The sequence below is a fragment of the Alosa pseudoharengus genome, unplaced genomic scaffold (genome assembly GCF_046254945.1).
Source record: "Alosa pseudoharengus isolate Yale_2024_CS ecotype anadromous, Long Island Sound unplaced genomic scaffold, YU_APseudo_1.1 YU_APseudo_1.1_scf_15, whole genome shotgun sequence".
NCBI lineage: Eukaryota > Metazoa > Chordata > Actinopteri > Clupeiformes > Clupeidae > Alosa > Alosa pseudoharengus.
Window position 1 is genome coordinate 38,991,179 of NW_027468620.1, and position 15,532 is coordinate 39,006,710.

At 41.8% G+C, this 15,532-nt stretch overlaps 1 protein-coding gene across 2 annotated transcripts in view; it reads right to left on the bottom strand.

The window, feature by feature from the left end:
- Positions 1 to 3,424: 3,424 nt before the first annotated feature.
- Positions 3,425 to 15,532, bottom strand: part of adka (adenosine kinase a) — a 168,974-nt gene continuing 156,866 nt past the window's right edge. For both annotated transcript variants that reach the window (XM_076286396.1, XM_076286397.1), the window contains exons 9-11: positions 13,696 to 13,810; positions 10,251 to 10,337; positions 3,425 to 4,831 (exon numbers count right to left, since the gene is read on the bottom strand). In XM_076286396.1, the coding sequence (XP_076142511.1) occupies positions 4,707 to 4,831; positions 10,251 to 10,337; positions 13,696 to 13,810 (327 nt within the window). In that variant the 3' untranslated portion in view covers positions 3,425 to 4,706. The remainder of the gene's footprint in view (positions 4,832 to 10,250; positions 10,338 to 13,695; positions 13,811 to 15,532) is intronic.

The window sequence follows — 15,532 nt, forward strand, 5'->3', positions numbered from 1 at the left end:
CACACAACAACACAACGACGTAGTATAAAAATATATAGTTTATTAACAATCAAAAAAGACACAGCAAGCATATACGTGGTGACTTAGAGGAAGTGTTAACACAAGCTGCTACGCTACGGAAAAACACTAGAAGAGTAGCCAACCTGCAGGGTACATATAACTCACTAGAGCCTCGCTACTGACGCACGTTAAGTGTTGGCTCCCTCTACTGGCGACTAGTGGCAATTGTAAGTAACACCTAGGGGTAAGCAGGTCGTGGGTGGGGCCACTGATATTAATTCCCCCCAACTGAGCCTACACTACAAGTAGGAATGAAGTGTGTTTTACGAAGCACTGCTACTTGGGACTATATTGGGGCGAAGCACTGCTACTTGGGACTATTTTGGGGCATGCTACTTGGGACTATTTTGGGGCGAAGCACTGCTACTCGGGACTATATTATGGGGCGAAGCACTGCTACTTGGGACTATATTGGGGCGAAGCACTGCTACTTGGGACTATATTATGGGGCGAAGCACTGCTACTTGGGACTATTTTGGGGCGAAGCACTGCTACTTGGGACTATATTGGGGCGAGGCACTGCTACTTGGGACTATATTATGGGGCGAAGCACTGCTACTTGGGACTATTTTGGGGCGAAGCACTGCTACTTATTATCCATGGCGAGTGAGACAAGGCATCTCTCTGCTTTACAAAGTAACTTTACAGTATACAATTGTATACTGATGCAGATACCCATCTGATCCTATTCAATCAGATTAAATCCTATACACATAGACCTCTGAAGTTTGCCTACAAAAAAACTGTCATCTTTGCCCATATAAGGAGATCTGAGTAGGCTACTTGCCATTTGCTATTCTATGGGAAAATAGCATGGGGATTTTGAATGTACCTGTTAAACTCTCGCGGTGACAAAGAAGTCTGAAATGCAGATGTTTTGCCCTATAAACTTTTGTCATCTGACTTAAAGTGGGTTTTGTGATCTTTGGTACGGTAAAGCGGCAGTTGGCAAGATCTTTTTGATCATATTCACTGAAACCAACACTATGCTCCAACAGAACAACATAAATCAGCCGGTTTTAGAAAAAAACCCGCACTTCTACCTCCACCTAGAGCCTGTTATTTGTTTTGCAAAAATCCACAGCTCCCGGTTTTTCTTTTCCAATCAGAGCAGGGCAGATCTGACTCTGTGAGATCTGACTGTCAATCACAGTCTGGGGCAGTCTGGTGTGCACCGACGAGCACAAACTCGATGAGAGGGTGCTCGGTGGTAGTGGGGGAGGGGCATGAGAGTTGTAAACATTCAACATTTTGGTCCCCTCAATGGTCAGACTTGCCAACTGCAGCTTTAAGACGAGAAACTTTGATATTTGCTACATGTGAGATAACTTGCAATGCAACTTGCAATAAGTAGTTAGCTTCGGTTATCTTCAGGATTTCCTTGTATGGGCAAAGATGACTTAGGGTCATTTTTGGAGGCAAACTTCCCTATTATCTATTATCTATTATCCCTTACAGCTTCCCTAACACTATCACACACATGACCCTCTGCGTGCACAAACTGTCAAGGAACTGTGTGCTAACTCAATGGTCCATTGGTGTCGTAGCAAGTGCTAGGTGTGCTAACTCAATGGTCCATTGGCGTGGTAGCAAGTGCTAGGTGTGTGCCATGGAGGTATTATATATAACTGGAGAGAGTGACTAAGTCCCGCCCCCATTCATTTCAATGGCCCATGCTAGGCTAGCTACTTCAGCCAAAAAAACATGAAATTGACCGCAGCCATCTTTACGAAAATGGCGTTTCATGGGTGTTCGTTTCCGGCACCAGCTAGAATTAGCCTATTAGATTCCACGTTACAGACGGAGACAACGTAAGGTAAAACGGTATGTCGTTGATGAAGATTGGACATTCCCTCAGAGGAAAAGAAGTTGTTCGGGAACGCGCTTCACCTCGTTATAAGCGCAAATTCATTTAATTGGTTGGGATAACATTTTGGGAATGGTGGTAAAGTTTGCCCTGTCTCTGAAGTCCTAGGTTATTTAATGTGATGTTCATATGTGATAATAAACGATGCAAATCAATATTGTGTCACTTTAGGCTTCACAAATAATGATCCCTAAATACTATTTGGACAGGTTGTAGGCCTATTACGCAATAGGCTATCCAACGAAAATGACTATTAATTAAGTAGACATGGTATGTAAGAAATGTGTGGATAGCTGGGATTTTTGCTGCACCCAGTGTGAATTTGCAGCTTGTTAAGCCTACGCTACATTTGCAGGCAGACGAAATGAAGCCAACGCAAGTTAAACTTCCGATAGAAGCGCACATCCCTCGGGTATTGTGGTGGATTTGGCTTTTGCCTCGACTGGCAGCCTGAACATTTAAATCAAATGCATAGCCTAATCATGTCAATGTTGCAAGAAAGCAAACGAAATAAGTCATTGACATTTGTTTCGTTTTAAATCACTTGGGGAGACAGGTTATGATCCAGACGTTGCGTTCTACAGAACTACAGCCTGTGTGTTTTAAAATAGTCTTCATACACAACGCAATGAGTAGGCTAATAACTGGATATAGGTCATTGCTATGCATCTGCCAAAGTGTATGGTCATAGTCAGTTACTTTAAGGTAATTACTTGGCACCCCGCATATACGGCAAATAATAGCCTAATATGACAACATTAACATTTTTCTTTTATTTACCACAAAGTCCGGTAATACAGCCTAAACCATGTAGGCATTAAGTCAAGTATCAGTAGCTTAATCCAAGTAGTTAGTTGTTTTATTTGTCGTCTTCCAGAAATGCAAACCAACATGGACGCGCGAGGACGCTCGTGCCCAACACTAAACTCGTGCATGAGCTGTCATCTACCAATCAGCATATAAAAACTGGTGCTGGAAGTTGCAACCATGTAACGCCATGTTTTCAAAAATGTCTGCGGCCAAATGCCATGCTAAGTGGCTGAAGCTAACCCTTCAAATCCTGACCCCCTGGTGTGTGCTGACTCAATGGTCCATTGGCATGGTAGCAAGTGCTAGGTGTGTGCTAACTCAATGGTCCATTGGCGTGGTAGCAAGTGCTAGGTGTGCTAACTCAATGGTCCATTTGCGTGGTAGCAAGTGCTAGGTTTGCTAACTCAATGATCCATTGGCGTGGTAGCAAGTGCTAGGTGTGCTAACTCAATGGTCGATTGGCGTGGTAGCAAGTGCTAGGTGTGTGCTAACTGAATGGTATTGGAGTGGTAATGGGTCCATAGCGAGGGCTAGGTGTGCTAGATACTTTATTGATCCCGCTTGGAGTGTGACAATGTGTGTGTGTGTGTCTGTGTGTGAAGTGTGAGAAAAAGACAAGAGTGTGTGTGTGTGTCAGTGTGTATAGTGTGTGTGTTTGTGCACAATAAATACAGAGACAGGGGAGGATGAGATCAGATGGGTCTTTTACTCAGTCAGTTTTTAGAGGCAAGCTTGTGAAGGATGTGTACTGCACCAACCTTTCCGTACACACACACACACACACCCACACACACACACCCACACACCTCCATGCAGTCATATCTTTATGCTGGAGCCAGTAGTGTAGCTCAAACTCCCCACTGGCTCACACCCCAACACCACACACAACAGGCACCCACATACACACACACACACACCCATGAATGTCTGTTAGAAAACACAACAGCCACACTGAAGTTACAATGTTCGTCTTTCTACCACCACGCTTGTGAGTTGTGTGTGTGTCTCTGGATGTCCGCTAGCGGATTGGACTCGTGCGTGTGTCCCTGGATGTTTGCTAGCGGATTGGACTCGTGCGTGTGTCCCTGGATGTCCGCTAGCGGATTGGACGCGTGCGTGTGTCCCTGGATGTTTGCTAGCAGAGTGGACACATATGGCACAACATTGGTCTTCGTTAAACCAGTTAGACTTCCGTGTCTGGTTTGTCTTTTGGTACAATTAATCAAAATTACACACTTTGAAAAACATTATTATACACAAAAAAAAACATTAAGAAGACAAAAGTCTCCTGGGCAACTGTAGGACGTGATTTGTAAACGGAGCAGTTAAAGACTAAAGTTAAACATTAAAACGGAGCAGTTAAAGACTAAAATTAAACATTAAAATTGTGATTTTTTTTTTTAAAAAGGGTAACACTTTACTTGACAGTATCGACATAAGAGTGTCATGACACTGTCATGAACACATGACACTGTCATGACACATGAATCCTAATCCTAACCCTAACTTGTTATGACAAAAAAAGAATGTCACTTAATAACATTGTCATAAACGTTTATGACACGCTCATGACTGTCTTATATTGTTACTGTCAAGTAAAGTGCAACCAAAAAAAGAAAAGTTTCTCAATGGGACGGCAGCGAGCAGATGCACAGGGGGGGGGGGGCAGATATGGAGAGCGAAAGGGAGGGAGGGAAGAAGAGGGAGAGTGAGGGAGAGAGAAAGAGAACCTGAGAGTGAATCTGAGAAGAGCTGGAGAACAGCAGGAAGAAAAATACAGAAGAAAAGAGGAGAGGGGGGTGTTAGAAAAGGAGGGAGATTAAGGATGGGAGAAAGGGAGGGAGGGGAGTCTGGAGAAGGCCATGCAGGAGGAGAGAGATGCATCTGTTCCACAGTGGAGCTGTCAGGACGCCATCTTGGCTCTTCTCTCCAAGCAGGTGGGAGTGGGTGTGTCCGTGTGGTCATGTGATCAAGGGAAGTCGGGCTTCTCGGGGAAGGTGCAGCCCGCGTGTCGAATGATGACGTTGGCGGCGTAGTGACCCGCGCGTACACACTCTTCCAGAGTCTTCTCCTGAACCAGCTCAGACAGGAAACCTGCACAACACACACACACACACGTCAGAGACCGACAAACACAAACACACACTTGCGCAGTATAAACCATGGATCGGGCAGGCCCAGCAACAACAAAAAAACATTCTAGTTAACTGCGGGTAAGATGATTTTAAAGTGCGGGTCGACCATTTGCTAGAGTTTTGAGAATGAAATGTTGTCCTATTACTCCCCTATGTAGTATATACAGTTGCTCAACAGTATGGGGTATTCTCAGTCATGATTTTCATTCCATTATGCACCTAATTTGACAGGTCTGGACTGCAGACAGGCCATCTTAGCACCTGGACTCTACCTCTATGGAAAAATACTATTTAAATATGTGTAGAATTAATTTTGGAATTGTTTTCCTAAAATATTAAAGGTCTTCCCTAGAAAAGACATTGCCTGGATGGCAGTATATGTTGCTCAAAACCTGTATACATCATTCAGAATGGATTGTGCTTTGCCAAATGTGCAAGATGCCCCATGTTGTAGGCACTACTACTCCTGCACACCCTCATAGATGTTGGGTTTGGAACTGAGCACTAAAACACGTTGGATACTTGGATAGCCCCTCTCTTCTTTAGCCCAGATGAGTCCATGATTTCCAAAAAGAATGGCAAATTGTTATTGGTCTAACCACAGGACCTTTTTCCATGTTACCTCAATCCATTTTAGTCCATTAAGCACACTATGTGGATACTGCTTTAGACTTGATTTAGATTTAGTGTTATTTAGTATAATTAAGTGTGCTTGCTGCAAAGCAGCACACTTATTGTTCTTCTTAAGTTTTATTAAGTGTGCTTGCAAAGCAGCACACTTATTGTTCTTCTTAAGTTTTATTATTTTTCCCGTCTCCCTAATTTTTTGTCAGCTCTAGCGCCTAGGCCCTTTGAGACAGAGACACAGTTCCAACTTTAAAACGTCCGGTCAGTACCGGTGTAAGTTGGTCGCGAAGATGACGTCAGGTGGGCGTGTCGTTCGTCCGCCATATTGGATTGAACAGAAAGCGAAACAAAAATTTCACAGGTCACAAATTTGGTCCGAACGCCACGAAACTTGACGTACATTATCCTTGGACCAAGCCTCACAAAAGTTACCAGAAGGATTTTTGATTTTCGAAAGCGTTTGCCCGTCACAGCCAAACGTAATCGGCGGCGAAGCTCCGAAACAGGAAGTTGTCCATATCTCAGGAACACTGTCACATATCGATACCAAATTTTGTATATGAACTGGGGACTCCAGTGTGAGGGTGCATAAGCTAAAAAAATAAAGAAATATTCCAAAAGTTTCCATCATTTGGCAAACCACCCACAGGTATTTGGTAACTCTCACCATTCACCTTTGCACCATTCACCTTCTATCACAATGCCTTCCAAGTATGCTCAATGTCTCTGGGCAGCCACAATGTCTCTGGGCATCCTTGCCCAATCATGAAATCCTTGCTCTGCCATGGGATAGTATGGACTTACGAACTGAAATAGCAAGGAGAACAGTAGCTATATATAGCTTACATAATAGAGTTGTTTTCACATTGACGGTATTCAAATTAATTTTTTCCTTATTGTTAAATATCATGATGGGAGAGTATTATTAAAAATGTTACAAGTATGCAAATTCATATGTTTACGGGAAATTAGGTTTTACTGGGTTGTTTTGTTGTAAAGACATGCAAGGCATTCTGGGCCATGTAATAGACAAACAGTGGTCGGCAGCGTTAACTTGATTTCCATACGTATTAATATGAATAGGTGTTTCTGTAAACCTAGGGACAATAAACAGCCATCTCTGTTACAAAAACGACCAGGTAATCGCTCACTGAAGAGGAAACTATGATAAAAACATTGTTTTCCTCAAAGCATGGATTTGACGACAGTACAGTTAATGTTAAATACATACGATAGGTGGCAACGTTGTATTACATTTCACATACATACGGTGACATCATTAGAATTATGTGAGCTTCACAAGGAAGGAAGGTGCAAATATTATGTAATTTTTAATGGGAAATTATTGGAAATGTTATTTCTTGTTTTTTCTAATTGCAAACCACACACATCCATTCGTATTCACACGTAGCCTACACATTTAATACTGAAAGACTCTCATTGGGTGAGGGTGCAGCCTACAGTAGTCCAGTTTCAGAGTGACGAGTTCGTGGCCAAACAAGTGCCCAAAATATCGGTTTCCATGTGTAGAACTGTGCTGGATGGTGTACGTCCTTTATGAAAGTAAGTGTTTTATAGAGTTACAGACATGAGTCATGTTGTAGTGGTCAACATAAATGTGCCCCTTCTGTTATTAGAATGCTAAGCGGAGAAGCATGCTAAGCAGAGATTAACTATCATTAATTTCTTGTATGGCTAGCTATAGGGACGAGATGTATGTTGCTAATTGGGATTTATGTTGTTTAGCGTAATGTCATGGTCATTTAATATGAGATGCTTGCACTCGTAACTTCGTCACTTGTAACTTTAGGACTGCTATTTTTTTTACTAACAGTAATTCACGAAGCACTTTAGCCCTAAAAGTAGCACCTAAGTCTGTGACGGCTTAAAAGAAGTGGCGAGGACTCCTAACGCGATGTTTTGAAATGCGTCTACTATTGTCTACTGGAGCTTCCAATCGCGAGGGAAGTTGCATTGTAGGCATAACTAAGGGATGCAATAACACCACCAACAACCAAAACTAGCCTACTCATTGTCAACATGTAGGCCTACATTAAATGTAACATTTCATGTGAATCAAATTAAAAAAAATTCTTTGCAAACGTAGGCATATGGTGACAGATTAATTTAATAATGCTGCTGTATGAATCACGGTAAGCACGAATGAAGTGGCCACTTCTTAATGGGACTCACTGTATGGAAGTAGGCTAAGTAAAATAGAGATTTTTCAAATAAGATAAGGTTAGGATATGCCCGCTTGACAACGGCAGAGATAACTGGCCTTTGGCCATAGCAACAATCCATTTAGAACGATTGGCCTTCATAGCAACCAAGGATCTTAGCTGTGATTCATGTAGCTACAGTGATGCAAAGTATAGAAAGGTGATGAAATCCGGCATCTTTTGTGTTTGTTATTTTTTAAATGTATTTGTCATGTCTTGATGTCATGGGCACGCTGGCGACTACGCCGCTCCATCCGGCATCTTTTGTCTTGTTATGTGTCTTGTTTGTGGAGCGCTTTGGGTTGCACTATGTGCATGTTAAATGCGCTTTAAAAATAAAACTGACTTGACTTGACTTGAAATATACAGAGAAAGGTCAAGAAATATAGTGCAATGTAGACAGTAGTATACAGTTGATTTACAGAAGGTGGTTTAGAGTAATATGAATTAAATATAAATATGTGCAGTGTAGCAGTTATCTCATACAATAAGTAAAATAACATGTAGATGTAGCAGTAACATTATAATAGTAGAAATAATAATATAGATATATGCAGTGTATTAACAGAATATAATAAAACAGAATAAATATGGATATTCAATATGACAAATATATAACAGATATAACATACAGCTATGTGCAGTGTGGAAAACAGTGTCATTGTAGTGCAGAAACAACATTATAAGAGTAGTAAGAATAAGTCTATGTGCAGGATGAATAGTATGAAGATCAGTAGAATAACTATGTATAAATGTAATTACAGTAGGCCTATGTACATTTGTAAATAAATAGAAAACTATGGGTGAGAGGGATAAATTAATTTTATTTAATCGTAAAAGTAAATTGCATTCAATTAAATTGCAATTAAAAATCTTTCCAGTAGGCTTTAATGTCACGCAAAAAGTACAACCAAAGCTGAGCTTGATCAACTAGAACGTCTAAAGAACCAGAACTTGAGTGTAGTTTTTTGCTGGGTCCCAGGCCATGTTGGTCTGAGGGGAAATGAGAAAGCGGACAGTGCTGCTAAGCAAGCCCTCAATGAAGAAGTCACAGAATGTCATATCCTTGCCCCAGACCTTAAACCTATACTGAACTCTTACATCTCAGATAAGTGGCAATCTGAATGGGATTAATGTACCAACAACAAGCAAGGAATGTGAATTTTGGCACATTTTCCACTGGGTCATTATGGGCCACACAAAATACGGTGTTGCTATAATTACTCCTATTGTGGCTATTAGAGACATGCGTTCATGAGTATCCAGCTACATTCAATGAGTTAAGTAAAATAAATTCACACACACAAAATCACTAATGTTGTGGACATTCCTTTATTCTGAGATGCATCAATAGGCTCTCAAAACAATCCCAAACAGACATAAGGTCTTTATAGAGCAAATCCATATAGATTATTTGTCAAATAAACCAGTAAAACAGAATTAGGGGATGGAATATATAACATTCACACTCATAGCTCATATTTTTAAAATAAATCAGTGAAAAAGTATCCTGACAAACAAGCAGCATTTTAATGCCTTAGTCATATTTCATAATTTCAAAATTTTCTCTAGGTTACCTCATAGCCCAGTTTGAGAGGTGCAAGACATTATTTATTTTTGCAGCCAATCACTGCTGTTGTTTTATTTTATTGATTTGATTTTAGTCATAGAAGCTAAATTCGAAGGCAGGCCACAGGTAAAAGCCAACAAACCGCATTCAAGGCAATAGTTGAATAGAGCTTTTGAGGTATTGCCACTGCTCCAACACTGAAAGGCACTGTTAGAATGCTTGGATCAAGCCAGGTTCAGCATAGCGTATGTCACTGTCTGCTCACGTTGGTGACCGGACCAGGGCAAGCACACTTTCGCAGTTCCCGCCGGAAATGCAGTCTAGTTTATATTTTAGTATATTATTTATCTTCTACTGTCCTAATTGCTTAGTTGTGTTTTTTATATTATATACTTTTATTACTTTTTTCTGCTGTAAGTGCATGTTGTGTGATGTCTGTATGCTACTGAGACCTTGAATTTCCCCTTGGGGATCAATAAAGTATCTATCTATCTATTTATCTATCTATCTATCTATCTATCTTTCTTTAAACAACCAAGTTGGGTATCTAAATCGGAGTCATTGAGAATTAGCCTAGAACAATGAAATAAAATAGTTCGTTTTAAGAAAACATTTGCACATCTGCGAGAAAACAGCACATACACACACACACTCAAGAAACAGCAGATGACACACACACACACAAACACACTCAAGAAACAGCAGATGACACACACACACACACACACACACACAAACAGACTCAAGAAACAGTTGTTAATTGAGGTACAGTATATATGCAGAACAATGCAGAAAAATAAAACCACACAAATAATTTGTAGTTTTATTTTTTATTTTTAATTATTTGTACCTACACTACCTGTTCCAATGCACTGTGTGTGTTTGTGTGTGTGTGTGTGTCTGTGTGAGTGTCTGTGTGTGTGTGTGTGTGTGAGAGAGAGGTTACCTAGGTTACCTACCTCCAACAAAAGCATCTCCGGCGCCGTTGGTGTCAACAATCTTACTCTGGTCAATCTCCAGCACAGAGAACATCTCCACTCTCTCACCTGCAACACACACACACACACTCAGAGAACATCTCCACTTTCTCACCTGCAACACACACACACACACACACACACACTCAGAGAACATCTCCACTTTCTCACCTGCAACACACACACACACACACTCAGAGAACATCTCCACTTTCTCACTTGCAACACACACACACACACACACACACTCAGAGAACATCTCCACTTTCTCACCTGCAACACACACACACACACACACACACACACACACACACACTCAGAGAACATCTCCACTTTCTCACCTGCAACACACACACACACACACACACACACACACACACACACACACACACACACACACACACTCAGAGAACATCTCCACTTTCTCACCTGCAACACACACACACACACACACACACACACACACACACACACACACACTCAGAGAACATCTTCACTTTCTCATCTGCAACACACACACACACACTCACACTCAGAAAACATCTCCACTTTCTCACCTGCAATACACAAACACACACACACACACACACTCCCCTATGTAGTATATAGTGTTAATTTTGTCACCTATTTTTAATTTAGTCTTAGTCTTGTGACGAAATGTCCTTTTTAGTCTTTGTCATATTTAGTCATTCAAATATAATTTTTGTTAGTCAAGTTTTAGTCGACTAAAAGTCTCATCATTTTAGTCTAGTTTTAGTCAAAATAAAACTAAAGGTATCTTAGTCAAGTTTTAGTCAAAACATTTGTCTTTTTTTTAATTACAAATTATTTCTGATTACCATTTCAGTCAAATAGTGTTTCAAACATCTCAATTTTCAAAAATATTGTGTGTCCACAGGGCTACTCATCTGTTATATTTACTTATTTTTATTTTTTGTCAGTCAGTATGTTTACATGCAGAGGTTAAGTCGAGCTAAAGTTATAGCTCGGCTGGGATTTGACCATAGACAGTAAAAGACTTGACTGGACCACTTTCATGATCTTCTTAGACCAGTGTTTCTCAAAGTGTGGTCCGGGGACCATTGGTGGTCCACAAGCTATCCCAAGTGGTCCGCGAGCAAATGTGGTAAAATATGAGTTGTTTTCAATATTGAACCAACAATATTGTATGTAAATCCAAACAGTTCTGGAACACTGTCTATGTAAGCTATGCCAGTTTAAATGATATGAGTTCTCTGACACAATAAGCAAAGTGCAAAGACAATAAGCAAGGTGGCTCAGTGAGTAGGCCTATTGTGTAGGCTAATATACTGTTGAAGTAGGTGTAATCTTTTTTTTTTTTTAAAGCTAAGTGGTCCGTCCGTTTGTTTTCTATTGATTAAGTGGTCCTTCATCTGAAAAAGTTTGAGAAACACTTTCCTAGACCCAAGAATTAATGTTTTACTCCGCCACGCTAGATGGCGATATGCGCACAAACCATAGCTGTCAACCCTCCCGTTTTTTTCCGGGTTTCTCACGTATTTTAACTTTTTTTCCCGCTGTCTTCCCGTTTTAACATTTTCACGTAAATATCCCGTATTTTAACAATCTCATAACATTAGCTCTACCATCGGACTTGTCAGTCTCTGTACTGTAGCTGTTGCTACCCCCTTGCCCTTCCAGCGAAACATGTTTTCAAAGCATTGTTTTGCTTGCTTGAAGGCGACAGTGAGACTATTTAAGATGACAGCGTGGTTGTCGTGAGAGCACGATTCAGTGCCACTTGCATAGAGGGAACGGCCGCACACACTGTGTGTATCGGCCTACCAGGCTACTCAGCTACGAGTAGAGAAAGAATTCCCCGTTTGTATATTCACTCCAAGTTGGCCTATACCATAACTTCCCAACTCTGCACTGTAGCCCATAATCTGCATGACAGGCTATTTATATGTTTCTCTAAAATTGTTCAACTTTATGAAGAAGAATTACGCACTTGGCTACTTGGAACGCACACATTTTGTTTGCGCAGGAGAGAGAATGAGGGGCATCGATTACAGAACTTTAGCCTTGTTAGGGCTGTATAAAGTTGACCAAATTAATATAGGCTGTTAGTCGTAAATAAAGTAAGCTACTTTGTTGTATTGTTTAGCTGGCCAATGCACAAGCTTGCAATTGCGAAACGGACTAATTGTAAGACCTGAGATAGTGCAGGCTGCACGATCACAACAGACACTCCCACTTCAGCCCTGCAATAAGTAATTAAAATACTCGATAATGTAAATTTGCACATCGTTAAAACAACAATCACGATATTATCGCAGACGATATATATCGCCCACCCCTAGTATTAACTCATTCGGAATATTTTGAAAACGTAAAGAGCTAGATATTCTGTCTTCTCATTTTGTAGACAAAAATTAAGAGAAATCTTATCTTAGTTTTTATTTCATGGAAAACATTTTGGTCTCATCTTTTTCGTCAACAAAAATGCATCTTAAGATAGTCTTAGTCAGTGTTTCAGGACATTACTGCCATCTCGTCATCGTCTCGTCTTAGTCATGAAAAAAAGGTAGTTGACGAACATATTTCCTCTCGTCTCGTCTGACGAAATTAAAACTAACACACACACACTTAGAGAACATCTCCACTTTCTCACCTGCTGCACACTCACACACACACACACTCAGAGAACATCTCCACTTTCTCACCTGCAACACATACACACACACACACATACACTCAGAGAACATCTCCACTTTCTCACCTGCAACACACACACACACACACACACACAACCACACACACACAGATACAGTAGGACACACACCCAGACACACACACACACACACACCTCCCCCGGTGCCTCTTTTGAAGTGCAGACCCCGCTGGTTTAATCAGCTACAACTGTGATGTGTGTGTGTGTGTGTGTGTGTGTGTGATGCTTTTCTCCACCATTCATTCCCCTTCCCACCCCACAGCACTGTTACCATAGCGAGGACTCCGACAGCAACAGCCCCAGCCATTCACATTCCGTATCACACAGACAGAAGGTCACTGCCAAGGGTGAATTAATTTCATACTGAGAGAGAGAGAAAGAGAGAGAGAGACAAAATAGATACAAAAGAGAGAGAGAGCGGGAGAGGGAGAGAGAGAGGGAGGGTGAGGAGGTTTGAAGGATAGATAGAGAGAGAGAAGAAAGACTTGCCAACAGAGGGAAAGATGAAAAGAGATTAAGAGAGAGAGAGAGAGAGAGAAGGAAGACTTGCCAACAGAGGGAAAGGTGAAATGATGTTTGTTTTCAGGGTTCCACACAGATTTCCATCAGCTTCTACAGTAAACATCAAACAAGGAGCACAACATCCTCAACTGTCAGCGCACACACACACACGCACAAACACACACACACGCACAAACACACACACAAACACACACACACACACACACCTACCTTTGGTCATGACTGTGCCGTCCTTGCCCTGAGTGAACACCACGATGCGTTGCCTCTTCTTGTTGGCTTTGGGCAGAGCCTGGGTTTTCTTGGCAATTTCCTCAATGTCCTTAGTCTGCACACACTCACACACACACACACATACAAACACACACAAACACACACACACACATACAAACACACACACACACAAACACACATAGAAGAGGGGCACAGATGTCAACAGAGTTTTGTCAAATATATGCAAGTGTGTGTGTGTGTGTTCCCTGTGTGTGTGTTCCCTGTGTGTGTGTGCCCTGTGTGTGTGTGCCCTGTGTGTGTGTGTGTGTCTGTGTGTGCCCTGTGTGTGTGTGTGTGTTCCCTGTGTGTGTGTGTCCTGTGTGTGTGTGCCCTGTGTGTGTGTGTGTGCCCTGTGTGTGTGTGCCCTGTGTGTGTGTGTGTGTCTGTGTGTGCCCTGTGTGTGTGTGTGTGTTCCCTGTGTGTGTGTGTCCTGTGTGTGTGTGTGCCCTGTGTGTGTGTGTGCCCTGTGTGTGTGTGTGTGTGTGTCCTGTGTGTGTGTGCCCTGTGTGTGTGTGCCCTGTGTGTGTGCCCTGTGTGTGTGTATGTGTCCTTTGTGTGTGTGTGTGTGTGTGTTTGTGTGCCCTGTGTGTGTGTGTGTGTGTGTGTGTGTGTGTTTGTGTCACCCCATCCCACCAACGTAGTCTTAGAACAAATAAATTCATCACGCATGAAAACTATTATTATTACTGCCCCCTATCTGGACTCCTGGCCCGTACAGCCTAGCGACCCACCACCTGCCTATGACAACTCTGCACGGATTACTGGCCCGTCTGCCAACCCACCATATGCCCCTTGACAACTCCCTTCCCCTGGACAATCCCAACGCTGGACTATTGAACTTTCTGTCACTAAATCAGGAATAACGAATTACCATAACGGATACGTAATCATCCCACCTCTTGTAACTTTCAGCTCAAGTGCTTTTAACACCATGTCTTATTCTCTACACCCGACTATCATATGCATTTGTCATGTATACAGACCTTACTGTCATGTACTGACCCTAGGCAGATGGGTCAGGCCCTTGAGTCGTGGATCTGCTCGAGGTTTCTTCCTATATATATCTCCAATTCTAGGGAGTTTTTCCTCGCCCCTGTTACCCATGGGCCTCTCTCTTGCTTTTCTTTTCTTCCTTTCTTTCCTTCTTTCTCTGATTGCCTACATTCTGTAAAGCGCCATGATACATGTGTAATGTTTTGGCGCTCTATAAGCACAATAAATTGAAATTAAATTGAAATTGAAAAATATATATTGCATTTAAAACATTTTTTGTTAGTGTGAAATAGTGAGAGCAAAAAAGCAGTAGCTTTTCATACTATGGTTCCTGAGCACATCTATGGTTCCTGAGCAGAACTATTGGTTCCTGAGCAGAACTATTAGCCTGGGTGCCATTCCGCACTTAGTCCTGCCCCACGGGAAGTTCGATCTGGCATTGCTCCATTGTGGTGGAAGCAGGGGGTCAAGAGCGTGCAGATTAGCTTCGGCATGTTAGCATACGCCATTTTCAAATATGGCGCTGCATGGAGCATTTGGAACCAGCTCCATGCACGAAAATCCGTGTTGGGCACGAGCTCTCATGCGCGTACATGTTGGTGGGCGGGTACCTATCCGGCGGCTACAGCCAAACGTTATTCAGTGCGTATTTCTTGAGGATCCTATGAGAAGACGTGCATATTATGGTTGTTTATCCATCATATGAGAAATAAACAAATAAAGAAAATTGTATTGATCTTGTTTCGTTGTAGTTTGTCCCGAACAAACATAGCCTAAACATGAT